Source organism: Pithys albifrons, chromosome 29 (assembly GCF_047495875.1).
Source record: "Pithys albifrons albifrons isolate INPA30051 chromosome 29, PitAlb_v1, whole genome shotgun sequence".
Classification (NCBI taxonomy): domain Eukaryota; kingdom Metazoa; phylum Chordata; class Aves; order Passeriformes; family Thamnophilidae; genus Pithys; species Pithys albifrons.
The window spans coordinates 3210017-3233736 of record NC_092486.1 but is presented as its reverse complement, the minus strand read 5'-3'; the positions used below and the strand labels follow the sequence as shown (position 1 = coordinate 3233736).

The 23720-nt window shown below is 48.2% G+C and overlaps 1 protein-coding gene across 2 annotated transcripts; it reads left to right on the top strand.

The window, feature by feature from the left end:
- Positions 1-7576: 7576 nt before the first annotated feature.
- On the top strand, positions 7577-22468 carry CHMP7 (charged multivesicular body protein 7). Of its 2 annotated transcripts, none has more exons than XM_071579150.1 (10): positions 7577-7942; positions 9810-9984; positions 10431-10616; positions 12215-12348; positions 14145-14193; positions 15298-15417; positions 17033-17131; positions 18002-18062; positions 18537-18698; positions 20102-22468. In XM_071579150.1, exons 1-10 carry the CDS (start codon positions 7653-7655, stop codon positions 20167-20169), a joined length of 1344 nt encoding a protein of 447 aa, XP_071435251.1. In that variant the 5' UTR covers positions 7577-7652; the 3' UTR covers positions 20170-22468. The 2 variants fall into 2 exon arrangements, with proteins under 2 accessions (XP_071435251.1, XP_071435250.1); XM_071579149.1 differs by having other exon boundaries at positions 18534-18698.
- Positions 22469-23720: the final 1252 nt, after the last annotated feature.

The window sequence follows — 23720 nt, the reverse complement described above, 5'->3', positions numbered from 1 at the left end:
GGATTGTGATTCTATGATTAAAAAAAAGGCAAAAAAAGCGCGCAGATTTGGAGTCTTGTTAATCTTTCCTAGCTCTGAACTAATCCGGGCGTTCGGTCCCTGCACCTCACGCTCCCTGTGACTCACCCATCACCCGACGCTCTGTTCGAATAACTTTTAAGTGCCCCATTTCTAAGCAATACCAAAGGCAGAGGTGAGAGATTTAAAATAAGAAACCTCTGCTCAGTGAGAATTTGGGTGTCAAAAAGCTCCAGCAGCAGCTCCAGCAGATCAGAGGGTCATTAGCTAACCCACTAAGATAGGATATTTTGGAAGTGTCTCCCCTTTGGTGGGCCGGCAGACCAAGCAATTCACACCTTTGTCTTTGCAAATGGATCCATTCCGCCTGTCTACGCCAAGTTAATTAAGCTGAAGGGCGATTGAAGGAGAATTTCTGCTGGTTTCCTGGGTGTATACTCCTATTACAAGCCCCAAAAATATGCAGAGCCTTTTGTTTAACCCAAACCATGTGTCCCGTGCTCTGGAAACCACTGACTTCAGCTGAAGTCATTCCAGTCCTTAGAGAACAGTTAATTTTTCAGTTAGGGCAGAACTAGAACTAGTTAGTTCTAGGACTAGGGCTAAATGTTAGTCCACTGCTTTGCGTGTGTAAATTGAGTGGGGAAGGAGCCTGTTTGTCCTTTCTCTAAAATATCAACCTGATGCTCTTCAGGGAACTGCTGGGCACAAACTCCCCTGGCTGGATGTGGGGCAAGGAGGACAAAGCAGTGCAATTCCCAGTTTGCCCCACACTCTATACTGGTCCCTCAGCCCCATCCCAGCAGTGAGAGGCCAACCCTCTGCATCATGACCTCGGGAGCTCATCCTCCTGCTGCCAACCACTTGTTAAGAAGCCGCAGGCTTTTCTCCCTCCGTCTCAATCTCCCCATTAACAGAATTGCTCTGAGTTATCTGCGCTGACAAACCGCAGAGATAACACTTGTAGAGGCAGCCCCAAACAAAGGCGGCTCTGTGTCCGTGCCCGGGGGCTGTAAAGCAACAGAGACGGATCGGGATGCTCCTCTCCCACCCCGCACACACATCATGGTCCTCCAAGCAGAGTTGTCACCCCGCAGTGGCTTCCACTTCAGGCAGGTTTCTGGGAAGGCTCCGGTCACGGCCGAGAAAAGAGTGCGGGTTTATCACCCAGGGAAAGAACCAGATGCTGCTCCCAGTGCTTATCACACCCCCAGCTGCTCATCCCGCAGCTCCCTCCGAACCAGGAGCCCCCCAGGAGGCTGAGCCCCAACACGAGCACCAGGGGGAAATTCAGCACATTGAGAGAAGGGACTCACCGTGGGTTTGGGATCATAGAATGGATTGGAAAAGCCCTCCCAGATCATCAAGTCCAACCCTTGATCCAGCCCCACTGTGATCACCAGCCCAGGGCACAGAGTGCGTTGATCCAACCCCAGGGCACAGAGTGCCTTGATCCAACCACTCTGTGCCCTGGGCTGGTGATCACAGTGGGGTTGGATCAAGACCTGGTGGATTCTCCCTCAGTGCCACATCCACAGAATCACAGAATGGATTGGGTTGGAAAAGACCTCCCAGATCATCAAGTCCAACCCTTGGTCCAACTCCAGTCCCTTTACCAGATCATGGCACTCAGTGCCACGGCCAAGCTCAGTTTCAAACCCTCCAGGGATGGGGAATCCACCCCCTCTCTGGGCAGCCCATTCCAATCCCTGAGCACTCTCTCTGCAAAGAATTTCTTTCTGCTCTCCAACTTCAATTTCCCCTGGCACAGCTTGAGCCCATCGTGCCCCCTTGTCCTATTGCTGAGTGCCTGGGAGAAAAGACCAACCCCCACCTGGCCAGAACTTCCCTTCAGGGAGTTCCAGACAGTGCTGAGGTTACCTCTGAGCCTCCTCTTCTCCAGGCTGAACACCCCCAGCTCCCTCAGCCTCTCCCCCCAGGGCTGGGGCTCCAGTCCCTTCTCCAGCCTCGTTGCAGGTGAACAAAACCGCCCACGCTGGGCTTGCTCAGTTGTGTTGCAAGTGGAAGATAAAAGCAGAGTGAGGAGCTTGGCGGGTCTCCAGCTCCCTGGCGGTGGGGAGAAGGGTGATAGGAGCCCCACGAGCCCACAAAGGAGGGCACAATAAACGGCTGGTGGCTGGGGAAGTTCAGTGTTATCACCCACAGCTGGTGGGGAAGGAGGGAAGCTCAACACGCTGCTGCTCTTTCGGCACGTGCTGGGAGGCTCAGACGCCCGAAATATTCCTGTGCTGTCTGACACAGCGTCTGTTTGCTCATTATCCACCTCACTAAAGATCTGGGAGGCGAAGGAGGTTCTAATCTCCCCTCCCAGGGCATCTCGTTTGTAGTTGTGACCCTCAGCACACCCCGGGGAGGTGATGGGATACGTGACTATTTATGTTTTATTTTTGAACATCAGCATTCAGTGTTACCTTCGGTTTTGTTTTTTGTTTTGGTTTGGTTTGGTTTTGTTGTTGTTGCTTCTCGTCTGTTTCTGTGCCTGGCAGGGATCTGAAGCCCCACGATAATTTTGACCTTCCCCCACTCCGGCCAAACGAATTATTTGTCTCATAAATTCCAAGTTCCTCTTTTAAGCAAAGAAAAAAAAAAAAAGGTCTTTCAGGCTGTGAACTTCACGAGAACAGACACTGCAGCCCAGTCCCTGCCTGGGCAAAGCCTGGGCAAGGCACCCTGTCCACCGTGCCTCAGTTTCCCCTCTGTGGCGAGGGGTGCTCAGACTTCTCTCCTCACTCCCCTTCCCTGCCTTGTCTTTGGGGTTTGGGGGATGCTCAGGGCAAGCAGGTGGATTTTCTTTCTCACCCTTTCTCCCTTCCCTTTTCCTCAGGGAGCTTCCCTGTCTCTGAGAGTGCAGTTGCTGGGCAGGGGAAAGAGTTAAACCCTTCTCCTTCTCCTGGCACCAAGCGAAAATCAACAGTAAATGCAGAGTGTCAACTGAGATCTGCTCCTTTCCCTTCCCTCCTCTTGAAGCAGGACTTAAAAGGAGATGTGGGGTGGAGGAGAGGGCTGAGGGTGTTGCAGACTGAAAGCTGCAGCCCAGGCTCTGGATCCAAACCAAGGCACTGGCCAGCCTGGAGACAGGAGCGGAAACTGGAGCAGAAACTGGAGCACAGACTCCAGGGCTGAGGATTGAAATGGTGGATAAAATCAAGCAAGCTCCTTAACCTCGGGGAGTCCTATTTTAGGTTATTTATGGTGAGACTCCATCAAACTGCTGCTGTTCCATCTCCTCACACAACTACAAAACAAATTAAAAATTGCCTTGTGGTGATTAAACACTGAGGACACATTGAATTTTTTCCCCATATTTTTCAAATTGATACATTCTCCAGGCAATATATATTTTAATTTATATCTTGTGTCTGAGTTTTTTTTTTTTCATAGCTGAATTTTCCAGGAGGGAGTGTGTTGGTTTGGCTGGGATAGTTAATTTATTCACACTGTTTTGGATCTGAGCTGCAAACAAGGCTGTTAACACCGAGATGTTTTTGGTATTGCTGAGCAGGGCTATACAACCTCAAGGCCTTTCCTACTTGGAGCAGGCTGAAAGGACACAAAAATCTGGGAAAAGACACAGCCAGAACAACTGAGCCCAACTGAGCCAAGAGATACTCCAGAGCAATATAAAGCTGGGGAAGAATCCTTGAATCCTGGAATGGTTTGGGTTGGAAGGGACCTTAAAGTTCATCCCATTGCACCCCTTGCCATGGGCAGAGACACCTTCCATTGCCCAGGGAAGAATTCCTTCCCAGTATCCAGTCTAAACCCACTTTCTCCCTTGTCCTGTCCCTCCAGGACAAGAGTCTCTGTCAATTTTCCCTGCAGGCTCCTTCAGGTCCACAATTAGGTCACCTTGAAGCTTCTCTTCTCCAGGCTGAACAATCCCAGCTCTCCCAGCAGAGCTGCTCCATCCCTCTGATGATCCTGGTGCCTCCTCTGGACTCCAACAGCTCCATGTGCTGGGACACCAGAGCTGGGGGCAGCTCTGCAGGGGTGAGTCTCATCTGGGCAGGGCAGAGGGGAAGTGGGAACATTTGGAGTGATGGAATTCTCTTCCTAAACATGTCTGCTGGATCCCTGGGCATGTCTGAACACCTGCCCGCAATGGGAAATGCAGAAGGAATTAACTGCTTAGCTTTTATTACTTATCTACTTCTCTATCTCCACCCTCGAGGCGTTTTCCTGCATTTCCTCTCCCCATCCCGCTGCGGGGGAGCGAACAGGGAGCTGGATGGGGCTGAGCCTCCAGCTGGGATCCATCCACTTGCAGGGAGTTTTTTCATCTGGAGCAGAGCAGGATCACATCATCCCTTGGCTCTTCTCCCCCCCCAACATGTGATGTCCCTCCCCACCCGCCTGGCGTGGCGAAGGTTCAAGGCCAAACCTCTCAGGTGTGTAAACAGAGCCCCGTGTGGCTCCTTTGAGCAGGACTCGTGATCCAGGGCCACCGTTGGCCCCCCTGGATCGGTGTTTGCTCGGCTGGCAGCGGCCAAAACGTGCCCTCCTTCGAGCCAGGCTGGTTTTGGGCAGAAGGGATGCCAGGTCTGGGGAGTGAATGGCTCCCCAGGCAGAAGACAACGTTATTTTAGGTCTAGAACTGAATGGATGGATATAAAATCTCAAAGCTTGTGAGAAGCTAAAAATAGGCTCTTGCCTGCGCTGCTGAGTCATCCCCAATTTCCATGCAGGGGAGGGTTTAAGGGCTGCTCTGCCTTCCCTTCCCGCACCACCTGGGTGTGCCTGGCAGGGGAGCCGAGGTGCTGGCACCAAATCCCGGGGGATTTACACCATCCCCGGCTTTTTTTTTTTTTTTTTGTACCGATTTCAGCGCCCTTTTCTCCCCGAGACGCTGCGAATCCCCACTGGGGATGTGAAAAGCCTGAATGAAACCAAAGCAGCGCCAGTTTTGGCTGTCCCGGAGCTCCAGCAGCGCAGCGGGCTCGGAAATCCCCGGCGAAGGGTTAACAGAGCTCCGCGTCCCGCCTGGATGAGCCAGGGCTGAAGGGAATATCCCGCAATTCCAGAGCCTGGCTCTGCACCCCAGCAAGGCTTCAGCTCACCCGAGGAATGTGGGCAAGCCGGGCACACCTGGAAATTCGGGATATTAACCCCGAGGGGGACGCGCTCAGATTCCAGGCGCGGCTCTGTGGGTATATCACAAAAAAATGGGATGCGGGGCTGGGGGACACGGGGACAAGGCGGCTCCTGGATCCCTGGAAGTGTCCAAGGCCAGGCTGGAGCAGCCTGGAATGGTGGGAGGGGTGGCACGGGATGGGCTTTGGGGGCCCTCCCGACCCAAACCATTCCAGCATTCCATGAGTCCTGGCACAGGGACAAGGCTGCTCGTGCCTGGATCGTGGTAGGGACACAGGGACAGGGCTGAGAAACCCCAGTGGGGCCCATGGAAGCCCATATAGATATAATACATATAATAATATAGAATAATATAGAATATTATTATATAATATAATTAATATAATATAATATATAATAATAGATAATATAAAATATAATAAATATAATATAATATAATTAATATAATATAATTAATATATAATATAATATATACTAATATATACTAATATATACACATATATATACATATATAAACACATATATACATATATACATGCACATATACATATATATATATATACACATATATGTGTGTGTATATATATATATACACCTATGTATACATGTATAGAAATGGGAACCCAAATATATATATATTTATTAAAATGGGGTACCATGTACATATAAAATATACAAAAATCATTATACATAGTCTGTATAGTCCCTATATATGTATAAACTGTACCTATATTATTATATAAAGGGACTAAGCATATATAAGCTCTATATTAAATAATATATGCAATATTAGCTACATATTCTGTTTTATTAGATATACATTATATATATTATTATTATATTATTATTCTATATTCTATATTCTATAATATATATTATATATTTTTATATATTATATTATTATATTATATTTAATATATTATTTATATATTTATCTATTATATTATATTATACATTATTATATATTATATTATATATATTATTATTATATTATTATATATAGATATACAATATATTATATATATATAATGTATTAGTGAGTAATATTTAGTATTATACATTTTGTTAATATTTTATTATCATATTATGTAATACGTATAAAAATATTTTATTATCATAATATGTAATATGTATGGCAGTATTTTATCAGATTAGATATGAATTACTAATACATCACTACTATATAGTACTTAATATTTTATTATATTATGTAATATGAACAGCAATATTTTATTATCGTATTAGATATGAATTACTAATTCTTTACCGTTATGTAGTATGTATTTTATATATATAACATATTGTATGTTACATGATTTAATATTATCACCTTATATCATTAAAATTAAAATGGCAATTTTATAATATAGCAAAATATTTAAAATATATGATATTAAGCAGGCACTCAGCAATAGGACAAGGGGGAGAGGCTGAGGGAGCTGGGGGTGTTCAGCCTGGAGAAGAGGAGGCTCAGAGGTGACCTCAGCACTGTCTGGAACTCCCTGAAGGGAAGTTGTGGCCAGCTGGGGGTTGGTCTCTTCTCCCAGGCACTCAGCAATAGGACAAGGGGGCACGATGGGCTCAAGCTCTGCCAGGGGAAAGTGAAGTTGGAGAGCAGAAAGAAATTCTTTGCAGAGAGAGTGCTCAGGGATTGGAATGGGCTGCCCAGAGAGGGGGTGGATTCCCCATCCCTGGAGGGTTTGAACCTGAGCTTGGCCGTGGCACTGAGTGCCATGATCTGGTAAAGGGACTGGAGTTGGACCAAGGGTTGGACTTGATGACCTCAGAGGGCTTTTCCAACCCAATCCATTCTATCATTCTATGGATGTGGCACTGAGGGAGAATCCGCCAGGTCTTGATCCAACCCCACTGTGATCACCAGCCCAGGGCACTTGGTGCCCTGGGCTGGTGATCACAGTGGGGTTGGATCAAGGGTTGGACTTGATGATCTCAGGGGTCTTTTCCAACCCAATCCATTCTATCATTCTGTGATTTTATGGATGTGGCACTGAGTGAGAATCCAGCAGGTCTTGATCCAACCCCACTGATCACAGTGCGGGTGGATCAAGGGTTGGACTTGATGATCTTGGAGGTCTTTTCCAACCCAATCCGTTCTATGATTCTATTCTATGTTTACTATATTATTAATAACGTTAATATTATTGATATTATTAATATTGACAATAACGATAATGATGATAAAAATAATCACAAGAAGAACTATTATTGTTATAATATTGGGACTCTCTATATACAGCTACAGTCCCAACCAGTCCCAACCCGACTCCCCATCCTGCATCATGACGTCACTGATGACGTCACCGCCCCGCTCCCTGTGGCTCCCCCCCCCCGCTGTCCGGGCCGTACCACTGCGGGCCAGGTGAGAGGGGGAGACGCGGCCCGCACCAAGCGGCTCTGGAGGGGGCGCCGTCGTCCCCGCGCATGCGCCGTGCGCGCGTCCCCTGCGGCGGGCGGGCGGCCGGGCCGGGCGGAGGCCGCGGCCGAGCCCGGGGCTCGCTTAGATGTGCAGCCCGGGGAGCAGCTCCCCTGGGCCGGCCGCGGCCGGCGACCTTCCCCCGGAGTGGGAGAGCGACGACGAGCGAATGGCCTTCCTGTTCTCGGCCTTCAAGCAGAGCCGCGAGGTGAACAGCACCGAGTGGGACAGCAAGATGGCCTTCTGGGTCGGGCTGGTGTTGGCCCGCGGGCGGCGGAGGGGCGCGGTGAGGACCTGCCTGAGGGAGCTGCAGAACGGCTTCGAGCGGCGGGGCAGCGTCCCGCTGGGGCTGGGCACCGTCCTCAGGGAGCTGCTCAGGTAACGGGGGCAACGCGGGGCTCAGGGAGAGGGGGATGGATGCGGGCTGGGAGAGATCCAGTGGGGATGTGGGGAATTCGGGCCTGTGGGGCCCTGGCACAGGTTGGGCAGAGAATCAGAGAATGGATTGGGTTGGAAAAGCCCTCCGAGATCATCAACTCCAACCCTTGATCCAACCCCAGTGGAGTTGGATCAAGACATGGTGGATTCTCCCTCAGTGCCACATCCACAGAATCAAAGAATGGATTGGGTTGGAAAAGCCCTCTGAGATCATCAAGTCCAACCCTTGGGCCAACTCCAGTCCCTTTACCAGATCATGGCACTCAGTGCCACGGCCAAGCTCAGGTTCAAACCCTCCAGGGATGGGGAATCCACCCCCTCTCTGGGCAGCCCATTCCAATCCCTGAGCACTCTCTCTGCAAAGAATTTCTTTCTGCTCTCCAACTTCAATTTCCCCTGGCAGAGCTTGAGCCCATCGTGCCCCCTTGTCCTATTGCTGAGTGCCTGGGAGAAGAGACCAACCCCCACCTGGCCACAACTTCCCTTCAGGATTCCCAGAGAAGCTGTGGCTGCTCCTGGATCCCTGGAAGTGGCCAAGGCCAGGTTGGAGCAACCTGGGATAATGGAAGGTGTCCCTGCCCATGGCAGGGGGTGGAACTGGATTATTTTAAGGTTCCTTCCAACCCAAACCATTCCAGAATTCCAGGATTCCATAGCACAAGGACAAGGCTGCTCCTGCCTGGACTGTGGCAGGGACAAGGCTGAGAAGCCCCAGAGAGGGGGCACGAGGTGGAACTGGATGATTTTAAGGTCCTTTCCCACCCAAATCACTCCAGGGTTGAGTGAATATTGAAATTATGTTGTGCAGGGGGAGTTTGGGAGGCCTGTGCAGGGCAAAGCTGATCAGGCAGGCAGAGGAGCTTGCCCTGGGCTCACAGGATGGGTGATGCAGGGAATCCCATGGGAATGCTGAAAGGAATCCCATGGCAATGCTGCAAGGAATCCCATGGGAGTGCTGAAAGGAATGCCATGGGAATGCTGCATTAAACTGGGTGATGTTGCCCCAAACGTTGTTGTTGTGGTGGCCCAGCTGCCTCTGCCACTCGGGGGGTGATGAGCTGCTGTTTGCCCCAAGGTGTCCTGAATTGGGAATTTAAAGCCAGGCATTGGTGGCCTTGAAGAGATTCCAAACAGCAGCAGCAGCTCTGCCTGTGGACAAGGAAACCTCTGGATCTCACAAACTGTTGTTGCAATTTAATACTAAATAAAAATACTGGAATAACCAATCACCTCTTCTAAAAACTGGGCCTTGCCATCGATTTCCTTGTTTGATGCTTTTTTAATAAAACAGGAAGGAATTTCCAAAACTGGAAAAATAGTAAAAAAAAAAAGGCCCTTTGGGTCCAGAGGAAGCCTGGGAGGAGTGGAGGCCTCCCTGTCGAGCTGCTGTTTGCCCCAAGTTGTCCTGAATTGGGAATTTAAAGCCAGGGATTGATGGCCTTGAAGAGATTCCAAACAGCAGCAGCAGCTCTGCCTGTGGACATGGAAACCTCTGGATCTCACAAACTGTTGTTGCAATTTAATACTAAATAAAAATACTGGAATTACCCCTTCTGAAAACTGGGCCTTGCCATCGATTTCCTTGTTTGATGCTTTTTTAATAGAAAACTGGAAAAATAGTAAACAAAAGGCCCTTTGGGTCCAGAGGAAGCCTGGGAGGAGTGGAGGCCTCCCTGTCCTTCCATGCCCTGCAGGGAGCTCTCAAACTTGAGCTGGATCTGGTGTTAAAAAACACCACTGGGGAGGTCCAGGATGTCCAAAATATGGACTGGTGTGTTCAATTCCACATGAATTTTCTTTTCCTTAGGCGTGGGAAGCTCCAGAGGGAGTCAGACTTCATGGCCAGCGTAGACAGCAGCTGGATCTCCTGGGGTGTGGGAGTTTTCATCCTGAAACCCCTCAAGTGGACTCTGTCCAGTGTCCTGGGGGACAGCAAAATACCTGAGGAGGAGGAGGTTCTGATTTACATGGAGGTGCTTCAGGTGAGTGTTGTTGAGAGTTTTCCTGAGTTTGTGCAACTCCAGGAAAAACCAGGAATTGTTTCATGTTCTGGCAAGGAAGGGTCGTAGTTGGGCTGATCTTCATTTGTGCTCCTGAGGTGTTTGGGAACTCAGGGAATCTTTAAAGGGAAAGGGTTTTATTCAGTTTAAACCATGGGAGGGAATTCCAGGAAGTGCCTGTGTGATCCCTGGGCTATTCCACAGCATTCCAGGGGATGTAAATAGTGTAGTTTGGTTTCTATGACCAGCTGGACTATTTTGAAAACGCTGCAATTTCCTTTGGAAGTTTGATACAGTTCCCTCTGAAAGTCAATCTGACCCAAAACAGGAACTGCCCAGGCTTTCACCTTCAGTGTGAGGGAGGAAGTGGGTGTGGATGAGGGAAAAGCAGGAGTGCTGTGTAAGCTGTATCCCTGTTTTCCTTGCAGGAAAAGGCAGAGGAAGTTTATCGCCTCTACCAGAACTCTGCGCTCTCCTCTCACCCCGTCGTTGCCCTCTCGGAGCTCCAGTCCCTCTGTGCCAGTGTGTGCCCAGATGAAAGGACCTTCTACTTGTTGCTGCTCCAGCTGCAGAAGGAAAAGAGGGTCACAATCCTGGAACAGAATGGAGAGAAGGTACAGGGTCAAGGTGACTGCTTTGGGGTGGTGTAACCCCTGTCTTGCATTCCTGGGAGGAAAACTTGGTTGGCAAAATGTGGCTGTTCTGTGGAAGGGAAAAATTCCATTAGTCTGGTTGTAGATGGAATGAAATCCTCAAAACTTCATTGGCAAAATGTGGCTGTTCTTTGGAAGGGAAAAATTCTATATATTCCAACATTAACCTGGTTGTAGATGGAATGAAATCCTCCAACTTCATTGGCAAAATGTGGCTGTTCTTTGGAAGGGAAAAATTCTATATATTCCAACATTAACCTGGTTGTAGATGGAATGAAATCCTCCAACTTCATTGGCAAAATGTGGCTGTTCTTTGGAAGGGAAAAATTCCATTAACCTGTTTGTAGATGGAATGAAATCCTCAAAACTCATTGGCAAAATGTGGCTGTTCTGTGGAAGGGAAAAATTCCATTAATCTGGTTGTAGATGGAATGAAATCCTCAAACTCATTGACAAAATGTGGCTGTCCTTTGGAAGGGAAAAATTCCATGTATTCCAACATTAACCTGGTTGTAGATGGAATGAAATCCTCCAACTTCATTGGCAAAATGTGGCTGTTCTTTGGAAGGGAAAAATTCCATTAATCTGGTTGTGGATGGAATGAAATCCTCAAAACTCATTGGCAAAATATGGGTGTTCTTTGGAAGGGAAAAATTCCATTAACCTGGTTGTGGATGGAATGAAATCCTCAAAACTCATTGGCAAAATATGGCTGTCCTTTGGAAGGGATAAATTCCATTAACCTGGTTGTGGATGGAATAAAACCTCAAACTTCATTGGCAAAATGTGGCTGTTCTTTGGAAGGGAAAAATTCTATATATTCCAACATTAACCTGGTTGTAGATGGAATGAAATCCTCCAACTTCATTGGCAAAATTTGGCTGTTCTTTGGAAAGGAAAAATTCCATGTATTCCAACATTAACCTGTTTGTAGATGGAATGAAATCCTCAAAACTCATTGGCAAAATGTGGCTGTTCTTTGGAAGGGAAAAATTCCATTAATCTGGTTGTAGATGAAATGAAATCCTCATTCTTGTCTCCAAACATTTGTAGTATTTTCTATTTAATTTTCTAAATAATTTCTAAATAATCCTGGTTTTATTTTCTAAACAATTTTCTGTTTATTTAAGAGCTAAAAGGACCTGGCAGGTCCTGTGTCTGCCTGCAGGGTTGGCTGTTCCCAGCTATACATTCCATGCCACTGGAATCTGGGTGGAATTCCTCTTTGTGTGGAAAGGTTTTGCTGTCAGTCAGGCATTCCCAGCTCTAACCTGGCATGTTTCCCTGCAGTTCTGAAGTCCTTGGAAGTGTCACATCCCACCCACTTCCAGAGCACCAGGACAGCTTTAAATCTCCAAGGGGTTCCATTAAAGCTTTTTATTCTCACACTGATGTTACTTGATCCTGTTCAATATTAGATCCTGTGCTGACTGGGGCATCCTCACCACTCCATAACAAGGCTTAAACTGGGAGTGCCAAACCATCTTTTCCTTCTTTCCAAGTGAAGATATTCCCAAGGCAGGCAGAGATTTTGGCTCAAGCTTGTGGTTCTTTTTTAGATAGTGAAGTTTGCCCGAGGCCTCCACGCCAAAGTGTCCCCGATGAACGATGTGGACATTGGAGTGTATCAGTTGATGCAGAGTGAGCAGCTGCTGTCACAGAAGGTGGAGTCCCTTTCCCAGGAAGCAGAGAAGTAATTTGGGGGAAGGGGTGGTGGGAACAACGTCTGTGTGATGTAGAACTTTGTGGCACAATTAGAACGAAGCTGCTTTCTCAGTGTTGCTCTTTCCTGTTTACATCCCAGTCTTGTTGTAGGGCAGATTTCCCAGTCTTTGTTCCCTGTCCCCATGAAACAAGTGCAGTGAACGGGTGTGAGGAATGTTTGCAAAGATTTGGAATGCACTCAAGGACTCCTCCTGGGACTCACCAATGATTTAAGGGTGGTTGTATCCAAAATAAATTGTTACTGGTCACCTCAGGATCAGAGCAGGGCAGGGAAGGTGGTTTGTGGTCTGATGAATCTCTCAGGGGGTGGTTTCTGGTTTGATGGATCTGTCAGGGGGTGGTTTTTGGTTTGCTGAATCTCTCAGGGTGGTTTTTGGTTTGCTGAATCTCTCAGGGGGTGTTTCTGGTTTGCTGAATCTCTCAGGGGGTGGTTTCTGGTTTGATGGATCTGTCAGGGGGTGGGTTTTGGTTTGCTGAATCTCTCAGGGTGGTTTTTGGTTTGCTGAATCTCTCAGGGGGTGTTTCTGGTTTGCTGAATCTCTCAGGGGGTGGTTTCTGGTTTGATGGATCTGTCAGGGGGTGGGTTTTGGTTTGCTGAATCTCTCAGGGTGGTTTTTGGTTTGCTGAATCTCTCAGGGGGTGTTTCTGGTTTGATGGATCTGTCAGGGGGTGTTTCTGGTTTGCTGAATCTGTCAGGGGGTGGTTTCTGGTTTGCTGAATCTCTCAGGGTGGTTTCTGGTTTGCTGAATCTCTCAGGGTGGTTTCTGGTTTGCTGAATCTCTCAGGGGGTGTTTCTGGTTTGCTGAATCTCTCAGGAGGTGGTTTTTGGTTTGCTGAATCTCTCAGGGTGGTTTTTGGTTTGCTGAATCTCTCAGGGTGATTTCTGGTTTGGTGAATCTCTCAGGGGGTGTTTCTAGTTTGATGAATCTGTCAGGGGGTGTTTCTGGTTTGATGAATCTCTCAGGGTGGTTTCTGGTTTGCTGAATCTCTCAGGGGGTGGGTTTTGGTTTGATGGATCTGTCAGGGGGTGGTTTTTGGTTTGCTGAATCTCTCAGGGTGGTTTCTGGTTTGCTGAATCTCTCAGGGTGGTTTTTGGTTTGCTGAATCTCTCAGGGGGTGTTTCTGGTTTGCTGAATCTCTCAGGGGGTGGGTTTTGGTTTGATGGATCTGTCAGGGGGTGTTTCTGGTTTGATGGATCTGTCAGGGGGTGTTTCTGTTTTGATGGATCTGTCAGGGGGTGGTTTCTGGTTTGCTGAATCTCTCAGGGGGTGTTTCTGGTTTGATGGATCTGTCAGGGGGTGGTTTCTGGTTTGCTGAATCTCTCAGGGGGTGGTTTTTGGTTTGATGGATCTGTCAGGGGGTGGTTTTTGGTTTGCTGAATCTCTCAGGGTGATTTCTGGTTTGATGAATCTCTCAGGGGGTGGTTTCTGGTTTGGTGAATCTCTCAGGGGGTGTTTCTGGTTTGCTGAATCTCTCAGGGGGTGGTTTCTGGTTTGCTGAATCTCTCAGGGGGTGTTTCTGGTTTGCTGAATCTCTCAGGGGGTGGTTTCTGGTTTGCTGAATCTCTCAGGGGGTGGGTTTTGGTTTGCTGAATCTCTCAGGGGGTGTTTCTGGTTTGCTGAATCTCTCAGGGGGTGATTTCTGGTTTGCTGAATCTCTCAGGGGGTGGTTTCTGGTTTGATGAATCTGCCAGGGAGTGGTTTCTGGTTTTTAAACCTACTGCTGACAAAGGAATAAGTTTCTTTTCCTTCTTGCATCTTCCAGGTGTAAAGAGGATGCCCGGAGTGCTTGTAGAGCTGGGAAAAAGCAACTGGTGAGTGGAACTGCAAGGGAATTGTCTTGGAGCTGGTCCATAACTGCAGATAAATGACCAGGGTTGGCCATTGTGGGTTTAGTCTGAGTGTCTCTAAGTGCTGGTTCTGAAGCCAAAGGTCTCCTTAAGGTGAAGATAAGGATATATTTCTCAAGAGTGAAGTGGTGAAGGGAAGTGGAAATAACTCTTAGAAGCAGCTGTTGTGTCTGTGCCTCAGGAATTGCTGTTTTTTTTATGACACTTTCACTCAATATCCTGAGTTGAAAGGGACTCACTTTAGATCATCAAAGTCCATCTCCTGCCTGGTTTTTTTTTTAATTTGGCACTTATTTTTTTTCTTGACAAACCCTGGAGTTTGCACAAACCCAAATACCTATTTCACAGTCTTTCTCTGATTTTCTGCTGTCCTTCCAGTAGGATGCAACATCCTGCAAAGGCCTTGTTTTAATTTAACACATTGATTCATTTTTTTGAAGAAAACATCAGAGTTTGAGCAGTTGCACTGGCATATTTTAATGGCCTGACCTTTCCAAAGTAGAGATCTAAGATTCCCTCTGCCTCTGAGCACCCAAGTCATCCAGGAATACCTGGATGAGTCCATCTCCTGCCTGTTTTTTTTTTTTAATTTGGCACTTATTTTTTTTCTTGACAAACCCTGGAGTTTGCACAAACCCAAATACCTATTTCACAGTCTTTCTCTGATTTTCTGCTGTCCTTCCAGTAGGATGCAACATCCTGCAAAGGCCTTGTTTTAATTTAACACATTGATTCATTTTTTTGAAGAAAACATCAGAGTTTGAGCAGTTGCACTGGCATATTTTAATGGCCTGACCTTTCCAAAGTAGAGATCTAAGATTCCCTCTGCCTCTGAGCACCCAAGTGATCCAGGAATACCTGGATGAACCAGCTGGAATGTGAAGGACACTTGTTTGTTCCTCATCCTTTAGAGCTTCACCCAAGTTTTCTTACGGTGTCACTAAGAATTATTGGAACCCACCAAAGTGGAAATAAACTCAGGGAAAGGAAGACTCTTCAGATTTGTGTCTAAACATGGCCTGCCTGTCTTTGGTTTGTGACCCAAGTGTGTGTCTGTGGTGTCTCCAGGCCCTGAGGTGTCTGAAGTCCAAGCGAAGGACAGAGCGGCGCATTGAGGAGCTCCATTCCAAGCTGGATGCAGTGCAGGGAATCCTGGATCGGATTTATGCCTCCCAGACTGACCAGATGGTACTGTGCTCATTTTGTGCTTCTCCCTCCTCTGCCTGATGTACCTGGTTGAGGGATGGGACTTTATTCCTGGAGTCTTTATCTGATTAAACCTCCTCCTGGCTCCATTCCCTGCTTGGATGAGTCTCTGTGGGGTGGGACTTTATACCTGGAGTATCCCTTTGATTAAACGTGCTCCTGGCTCCATTCCCTGCTTGGGTGAATCCCTGAGGGGTGGGACTTAATTCCTGGAGTATCCCTCTGAGCAGTCTTACTTATGGCTCCATTCCCTGCTTGGGTGAATCTCTGTGGGGTGGGACTTTATTCCTGGAGTATCCCTGGGATCAAACTTGCCTATGGCTCCATTTCCTGCTTGGGTGAATCTCTGAGGGGTGGGACTTAATTCCTGGAGTATCCCTCTGATCAGTCTTATTTATGGCTCCATTCCCTGCTTGGGTGAATCTCTGTGGGGTGGGACTTTATTCCTGGAGTATCCCTTTGATTAAACCTGTTCCTGGCTCCTTTCTGTGCTTGGATGAATCCCTGAGGGGTGGGACTTAATTCCTGGAGTATCCCTCTGATCAGTCTTACTTATGGCTCCATTCCCTGCTTGGATGAATCTCTGAGAGGTGGGACTTTATACCTGGAGTATCCCTTTGATTAAACCTGTTCCTGGCTCCATTCCCTGCTTGGGTGAATCTCTGAGGGGTGAGACTTAATTCCTGGAGTATCCCTCTGATCAGTCTTACTTATGGCTCCATTCCCTGCTTGTGTGAATCTCTGTGGGGTGGGACTTTATTCCTGGAGTATCCCTGGGATCAAATTTGCTTCTGGCTCCATTTCCTGCTTGGATGAATCTCTGTGGGGTGGGAATTTATACCTGGAGTACCCCCTGATCAGTCTTATTTATGGCTCCATTTCCTGGTTTGATGAATCTCTGAGAGGTGGGACTTTATTCCTGTAGTACCCCTGGGATCAAACTTGCTTATGGCTCCATTTCCTGGTTTGATGAATCTCTGAGAGATGGGACTTTATTCCTGGAGTACCCTCTGACTGAACCTTCTCCTGGCTCCATTCTCTGCTTTGATATTTCTCTGAGAGTCCTGAGATGTTTCCTGGGGTCTCTCATTTTCCTGAGGGTCTGGAGATGTTTCCTGGGGTCTCTCATTTTCCTGAGGGTCTGGAGATGTTTCCTGGGGTCTCTCATTTTCCTGAGGGTCTGGAGATGTTTCCTGGGGTCTCTCATTTTCCTGAGGGTCTGGAGATGTTTCCTGGGGTCTCTCATTTTCCTGAGGATCTGGAGAAGTTTCCTGGGGTCTTTCATTGTCCTGAGGATCTGGAGAAGTTTCCTGGGGTCTCTCATTTTCCTGAGGGTCTGGAGATGTTTCCTGGGGTCTCTCATTTTCCTGAGGGTCTGGAGATGTTTCCTGGGGTCTCTCATTGTCCTGAGGGTCTGGAGATGTGTCCTGGGGTCTCTCATTTTCCTGAGGGTCTGGAGATGTTTCCTGGGGTCTCTCATTTTCCTGAGGCTCTGGAGATGTTTCCTGGGGTCTCTCATTTTCCTGAGGGTCTGGAGGGGGACCCTTGTTGTTTATTCTTCTTTAGCAATATGCATGTTTTATATCTTTATTTTAAGGTATTTAATGCCTACCAGGCTGGTGTGGGAGCTCTGAAACTGTCCATGAAGGATGTGACTGTGGAGAGGGCAGAGAACCTGGTGGATCAGATACAAGAGGTACTGAAAGAACAGCACAGCTAAAAAACCAAGCCAGTTTTATGGATATTCACAGCAAACCTGCCCAGCTATTAATGCTGAGGATCCTGGTGCTGTTCAGTTTCTTTTCTTTGTGTCACCAAAGCAAACTGATTTAATTGGGAGCTAAAACCTCAGCAAGAAGAGGTTTGCAGATAACTCTGTGTTTGGTTTTATGTATTTACATCAGATTTGTGCATTTCATGTGGTTTTAGTCAGTAATATTGGGCAAGCACAGAACTTCCCTAGAAAAATGTGTTAAAAAACTGGAAATTAAACCTCTGGAGGATGGAATGCAACTCCATGGGTAAAACAGGGTCTTGGAACTGCCTGACCCAAAATCTTCTGCAGTTCAGTAAGGGAAAGGAGAGGAGTTAATTCTGAGTGAACCAAAATGAATCTGCTTAAGCTGGTGTGAAAAACAGGAAAGGATTTGATTTTTTAGCAGTGTCAGCTCAAATTGTGACTTCAGCTCATGAGCTGAGGGGCTGCAAAGTGTTGGTCTTTACCTTCCTTATTTTGTAGGCAATATAAACAGTATTTCTGTGAAAAAGCTAAAATGGGAGGGATTTTTTTTTACTTTCACTGTGGAATTGTCTTCCAGGTTTAATCCTCAAATGTGCCTGTTGGTCTTGTAGCACTTTATTTAATAACCTTCCTGTTACTCCTTTTGTAAGTGAAAAAACAACCATGATGGAAAAGTCTTTTTGCACTAAGACCTGTTGCCTCTAAGTCAACTTTTGAATTGTTTCTGTTATTTCTACTTTTGACAACTTGAGTGAGACAAAAGATTAGTTTATATTCCATATCCAGCTGTATATTCTATATCCAACTGTGTGTGTTTTCCCCCAGCTTTGTGACACTCAAGATGAAGTAGCCCAGACTCTGGCTGGAGTGGGGATCAATGGTCTGGGTATGTTTTGGGGGTTTGATCCTTTGCTCATCCCTTCCCTGTCTTTCCCTACATATTCCTAGTTCTTGGGAGGACAAGCTCTTCCTGAAACACCAGGGCTGGTGCTGCTGGTAGAGGGAATGACAGGGAGCTCTCCCCTCTGGCAGTGGGTTGGGATTTGTGCCTCTCCCAACCCTCGTGGTCTCCACTTGCAGGTGGATTTCAGTTCTGAGTTGTGTAATGTTGATTTAAGTGTATTTTTAGAGCAGCTGCTGCTTTGTTTGTGAAGTGTTGAGCTTTTTGCTCTGCCTGTGTTGTTTGTCTCTGCTGGAATGTTGGTCTCAGTGCAGATTCTTCTCCCGGAAGCCAGGACTGAATTTTCAGTCCTTGCAGAGGAAGTTCCTCATGACTAAGAGCAGATGGGAGAAATGATACCTGAGTTGCACTTGGATTTCTTAATTCTTCCTGGAACTGAATGTTTTCTTTCATCAGCAGAGATGGACACTGAGGAACTGGAGAAGGAGCTGGACAGTCTCCTCCAGGACTCGACTAAGGAGCCTGCAGAGCTGCCTCCTGTTCCCCAGAAGGTGCTGAACCCCCCCATTTCTGATGCTGAGCTGGAGGCTGAACTGGAGCGGCTCACAGTGTGTGATGGAGGTAGGGCTGGAGCAGGGGGAGGATCTGGGACAGCCTTGCACACCAGGGAGGAGAGGAGGCTCAGAGGTGACCTCAGCACTGTCTGGAACTGCCTGAAGGGACGTTCTGGCCAGGTGGGGGTTGGTCTCTTCTCCCAGGCACTCAGCAATAGGACAAGGGGGCACGATGGGCTCAAGCTCTGCCAGGGGAAATTGAAGTTGGAGAGCAGAAAGAAATTCTTTGCAGAGAGAGTGCTCAGGGATTGGAATGGGCTGCCCAGAGAGGGGGTGGATTCCCCATCCCTGGAGGTGTTTAAGATGAGACTGGACGTGGCACGGAGTGAGAATCCAGCATGTCTTGATCCAACCCCACTGTGATCACCAGCCCAGGGCACAGAGTGCCAGAGTGATCCCAGTGGGGTTGGATCAAGGGTTGGATTTGATGATCTCAGAGGTCTCTTCCAACCCAAGTGAGAAGAGCAACGAGGCTGGAGAAGGGACTGGAGCACAAGTGCTGTGGGGAGAGGCTGAGGGAGCTGGGGGTGTTCAGCCTGGAGAAGAGGAGGCTCAGAGGGGACCTCAGCACTGTCTGGAACTGCCTGAAGGGAAGTTCTGCCAGCTGGGGGTTGGTCTCTTCTCCCAGGCACTCAGCAATAGGACAAGGGGGCACGATGGGCTCAAGCTCTGCCAGGGGAAATTGAAGTTGGAGAGCAGAAAGAAATTCTTTGCAGAGAGAGTGCTCAGGGATTGGAATGGGCTGCCCAGAGAGGGGGTGGATTCCCCATCCCTGGAGGGTTTGAACCTGAGCTTGGCCGTGGCACTGAGTGCCATGATCTGGTAAAGGGACTGGAGTTGGCCCAAGGGTTGGACTTGATGATCTTGGAGGGCTTTTCCAACCCAATCCATTCTAGGATTCTGTGATTCTATGGATTTGGCACTGAGGGAGAATCCACCACATCTTGATCCAACCCCACTGGGCTCACCAGCCCAGGGCACTCTGTGCCCTGGGCTGGTGATCCCAGTGGGGTTGGATCAAGGGTTGGACTTGATGATCTTGAAGGTCTTTTCCAACCCAATCCATTCTGTCATTCTATGATAGAACATGTTTAGCAGAACTAAATAAAGTCTCACTCTTGAAACCACTGCCCTCTGCCAGGAATTCTGCCTGGCCTCTGCCATGGGCTTCCATTTTCAATTCCTCTCAGGAATCTCCTGATGAACAATTACACAGGACTGTCCATGTAGTTTTCTTCCTATTTGGGCAGCTGATAATCCCAGCCTTTGGAGCATCCCTTATGAAACAGGGAGCTTGTGTTTCCAAGGGAATGCAGAGCAGTGGAGCACTGAGACACTGTGGAATTTATTTGCTAGTTGGGGATGTGGTGGTTGAAACCTGACCTCTTTCTGTTGCAATTTTCTTTACAGATTTGGCACAAAAGGCTGATTCATCTGCTTCCTCCAAACCTGAAACAGCTCTGGGACTGAATCTCTAAAGACCCAACAGAATCCTGTTGCTGCTGTTTGGGGAGTTGTCTTAAGGTTCCTTAACTCATGACTAGAACTTCTAAGGAGAGAGGTAACTCTCCCTTCTTCTCCATGGATATCACTTTGTTCAGCAACAGGATCTCCTGCCATGACAATCCACTCTGGAACTGGCCCCAGCTGGTGTTTGTCATCTCTGTGCCAACATCTGCACTGGTCTCAATCTGACTGGTGACCCAACTCACTGACATCCAGTTTTCCCTCCTGGGAATACAACTCCAGTGAAGATAAACTCTTCTGTGTCCATAACAGTGCTCAATTTTGGTTTGGTTTTTTCAGTTTTTCTTCCTTTGCTGTGGCTGATGTTGAGATCCTGAGTTGCAGCAGTGTTGCAGTTGCTCAACATTTGGCTGTTTGTGTGGTTGTTTAGAACACTTGGCACATGAATCCTGAAATACCTGCAACAAGCTTAAACCACCTGGTGATAGTTCTGCCCCTCCCTGTGTGTATCTTGCACGGTCGTGGACAACTAAGACACTGTAACTGTTCTATTTTAGGAGGTTTTGGTGCTGCTCCTCCTGCAGGGCAGCAATTGCAAGCACAAGACTAAAGAATTCCTCCTTCTGTAATGACTTTAAGGCCTTAAAAGGGAGACCTGCAAAAGGTTTAGATGAAGGAGTGTCAGGCTCTGCCTGTGGTGGTAAAGGTTGGTGGTTTTACTGTTAATCCAACTTTCTGCTTGCTCTTCCTTGAAATTGGAGCTGTTTGCTGTTTTTGTATCTCCCCTGTCAGCCAAACTTCTTGGGAGCTGCAGGAGGATGTGCCTGGAGCTCTCATGGATTTGGGAGAGCACAGCTCATGGAACAGCCCTGGCTTTGCCTTCAGCCTTGCCAGTGCAATCCCACAAGGTTTTGTGTTACCAGAAAGCCCCAACCCACAACTCTGTGAATGTTTTTGGTGCCCACACCCCCTGAGCACAACAACTGCAGCTGCTTTAGGGGCTGCCTGTGCCCAGCAGGAGCCAAACCCTCATCTTTTGCAGGTCACTTTTTTATCCCTCGTGTGCACATGGAAGAGCAGGAATGCTGATCCCTGAACAACTGAACTTCCAGAGGGGAATTGTGCTCTTCCCTGGGCTCTCTGCACAGCCTGTGTGTGGCAGGGGAGTGGCTGGCTGCCTGCTGATGGATAACCAGCCTTCCTCTCTCTGCACCTCTCCCTGACTTGGAATGTATTCCCATCACCATTTCCACGCTGCCTCTTTGTTCCAAGCTCTGTGTCCTGGGCTGTGTGGAGGGCAGCCTGGGGGAATGGGAATAGGGCTGGAATTCCCACAGTCCTTTAATTATTTATTGGCCACCCAGCTTCAGCCCCAGGGAACAGTGAGGGACGTCCCAGGTGTCCCCAGGGAACAGGGAGAAACGTCCCAGGTGTCCCCAGGGAACAGGGAGGGACGTCCCAGGTGTCCCCAGGGAACAGGGAGGGACGTCCCAGGTGTCCCCAAGGAACAGAGAGGGACGTCCCAGGTGTCTCCAGGGAACAGGGAGGGATGTCCCAGGTGTCCCCAAGGAACAGAGAGACACGTCCCAGGTGTCCCCAGGGAACAGGGAGCGATGTCCCAAGTGTGCCCAGGGAACAGAGGGACATTCCAGGTGTCCCCAAGGAACAGGGAGAAACATCCCAGGTGTCTCCAGGGAACAAGGAGGGACATCCCAGGTGTCCCCAAGGAACAGAGAGGGACGTCCCAGGTGTCCCCAGGGAACAGGGAGAAACATCCCAGGTGTCTCCAGGGAACAGGGAGGGACGTCCCAGGTGTCCCCAAGGAACAGAGAGGGATGTCCCAGGTGTCCCCAGGGAACAGGGAGGGATGTCCCAGGTGTCTCCAGGGAACAGGGAGGGACGTCCCAGGTGTCACCAGGGAACAGAGAGGGACATCCCAGGTGTCCCCAAGGAACAGGGAGAAACGTTCCAGGTGTCCCCAGGGAACAGGGAGGGACGTCCCAGGTGTCCCCAGGGAACAGGGAGGGACATCCCAGGTGTCCCCAGGGAACAGGGAGGGATGTCCCAGGTGTCCCCAGGGAACAGGGAGGGATGTCCCAGGTGTCCCCAGGGAACAGGGAGGGACATCCCAGGTGTCCCCAGGGGCTGCCTTGGCTGTGGCTCCACCGTCACTTTGTTCACAAGTGCAGACTCTGCCAGGGAAGGTGTCCTGGATCCAGCTCACAGTTCACCCAGGCTGTACATGGAATTATGTAAAATGACTTGAAGCTCTGTATTCCTTTTCCTTTGGAAGTAAACAGGAGAAAAACCTCTGTGTTTTCTGCCTAAGTGTAATGAAGGGGAGGGGAGGAACCAGAGTGCTCGTGGGGCCTCCTTTGCTTGGCCTGTCCCAGCTGTGCTTCTGCCCCTACAGAACGTGCCTGCTGAACTCTGGCAACATTCCTGGGCTGCTTTGTCAAAACCCAAACTGAACAATTGCTCTATCAGCCTTTGATTTCCCCAAGTCTTTTCTGTGTTTAAAGTAGCCTGTGCTGATTTTTGTTTCTGGTACCATTTTGGAAGGACTTGCTGCATTTTCTTATCTTTCCACTTCATCATCATCCTCACTGTGCACCCCAAACCTGCAGTTTCAAGGCTCACACAGCCCTTTGCCTAAACCACCTTGTGCTGGCCATGCAGGAAACTGCTGTGCCAGTCAGTTCTCCTGGATTTGTACCAAACATTTAAAGCTGATTCTGAATCATGAAGCTGATTCTGGGCCAGTTTTTCCCCACCCTTTGTTGTTCTAGTTGTAGTTAAGCAGCACAGACTGGGAGCTTGGTGCTCTTTTACCCTCTGCCTAAAGAAAATCAATCTAAATGGAGTAACCTGGTGTATAAACTGAACCAAATCACTCCTCCTTCCCTCTGGTACCTCAGTGCCTGGAGGAAGCTTTGAATTTTCAGGATATTAGTCCTGTTTTCCTGTTTCCTCTGGCTGAGGTTTGATCTGAACTGGCATGTTGGCCCTTGGAGACCTCCCCTGGCTTTTGGCTCAGGTCTTGCCTACAACCTCTTTGCTTTTAAAGTCCTTCATTTCCCCCCTGCTCTCAGGGCTTGTCCTTTCTCTGCAAGTCCAAAGGGATTCCTGCAGGAATAAACACTCTCCTGAGATTCTGTGATGCATCAGACTGTGACAGCCATGCTGGAAGAGGCAGCAAAAAGGAGTTAAACCCAAAGCAGCTGCTGCTTTAACTCAAGTGGCTGGTAATTTTCTTCCTTTGATGCAAAGTGGGATGTAATCAAGATGGCTGAATGGAGAATTTTAAGTATATTTTGGTGAGACAGCAGGGAAAGGAAATCAAGGGCAGCGTCTTGCTGGGTGAGGAAATTAAATATAAAAACCTAGAGCTGAATTGTCACCAGACTGGAATGTGATCATGTTGGAGTGCTGTTTAAAATAGTACTTAACTGGAGTCTCAGGAAAAAAAAAATAGCTGCTTATGGGAGGAAATGTAGCAACTGTTTATTATAATATAAAGCACTGAGCAGTTTTATCTGTAGAGGAGGTTTGGTCCAGCAGG

Bases quoted from the DNA above. Each gene is read 5' to 3' on its own strand.
- CHMP7 (XM_071579149.1), top strand. From the start codon at position 7,653: ATGTGCAGCCCGGGGAGCAGCTCCCCTGGGCCGGCCGCGGCCGGCGAC. The intron at 7,943-9,809 runs GTAACGGGGGCA...TCTTTTCCTTAG, and splicing joins GTCCTCAGGGAGCTGCTCAG to GCGTGGGAAGCTCCAGAGGG. The intron at 15,418-17,032 runs GTACTGTGCTCA...CTTTATTTTAAG, and splicing joins CCTCCCAGACTGACCAGATG to GTATTTAATGCCTACCAGGC.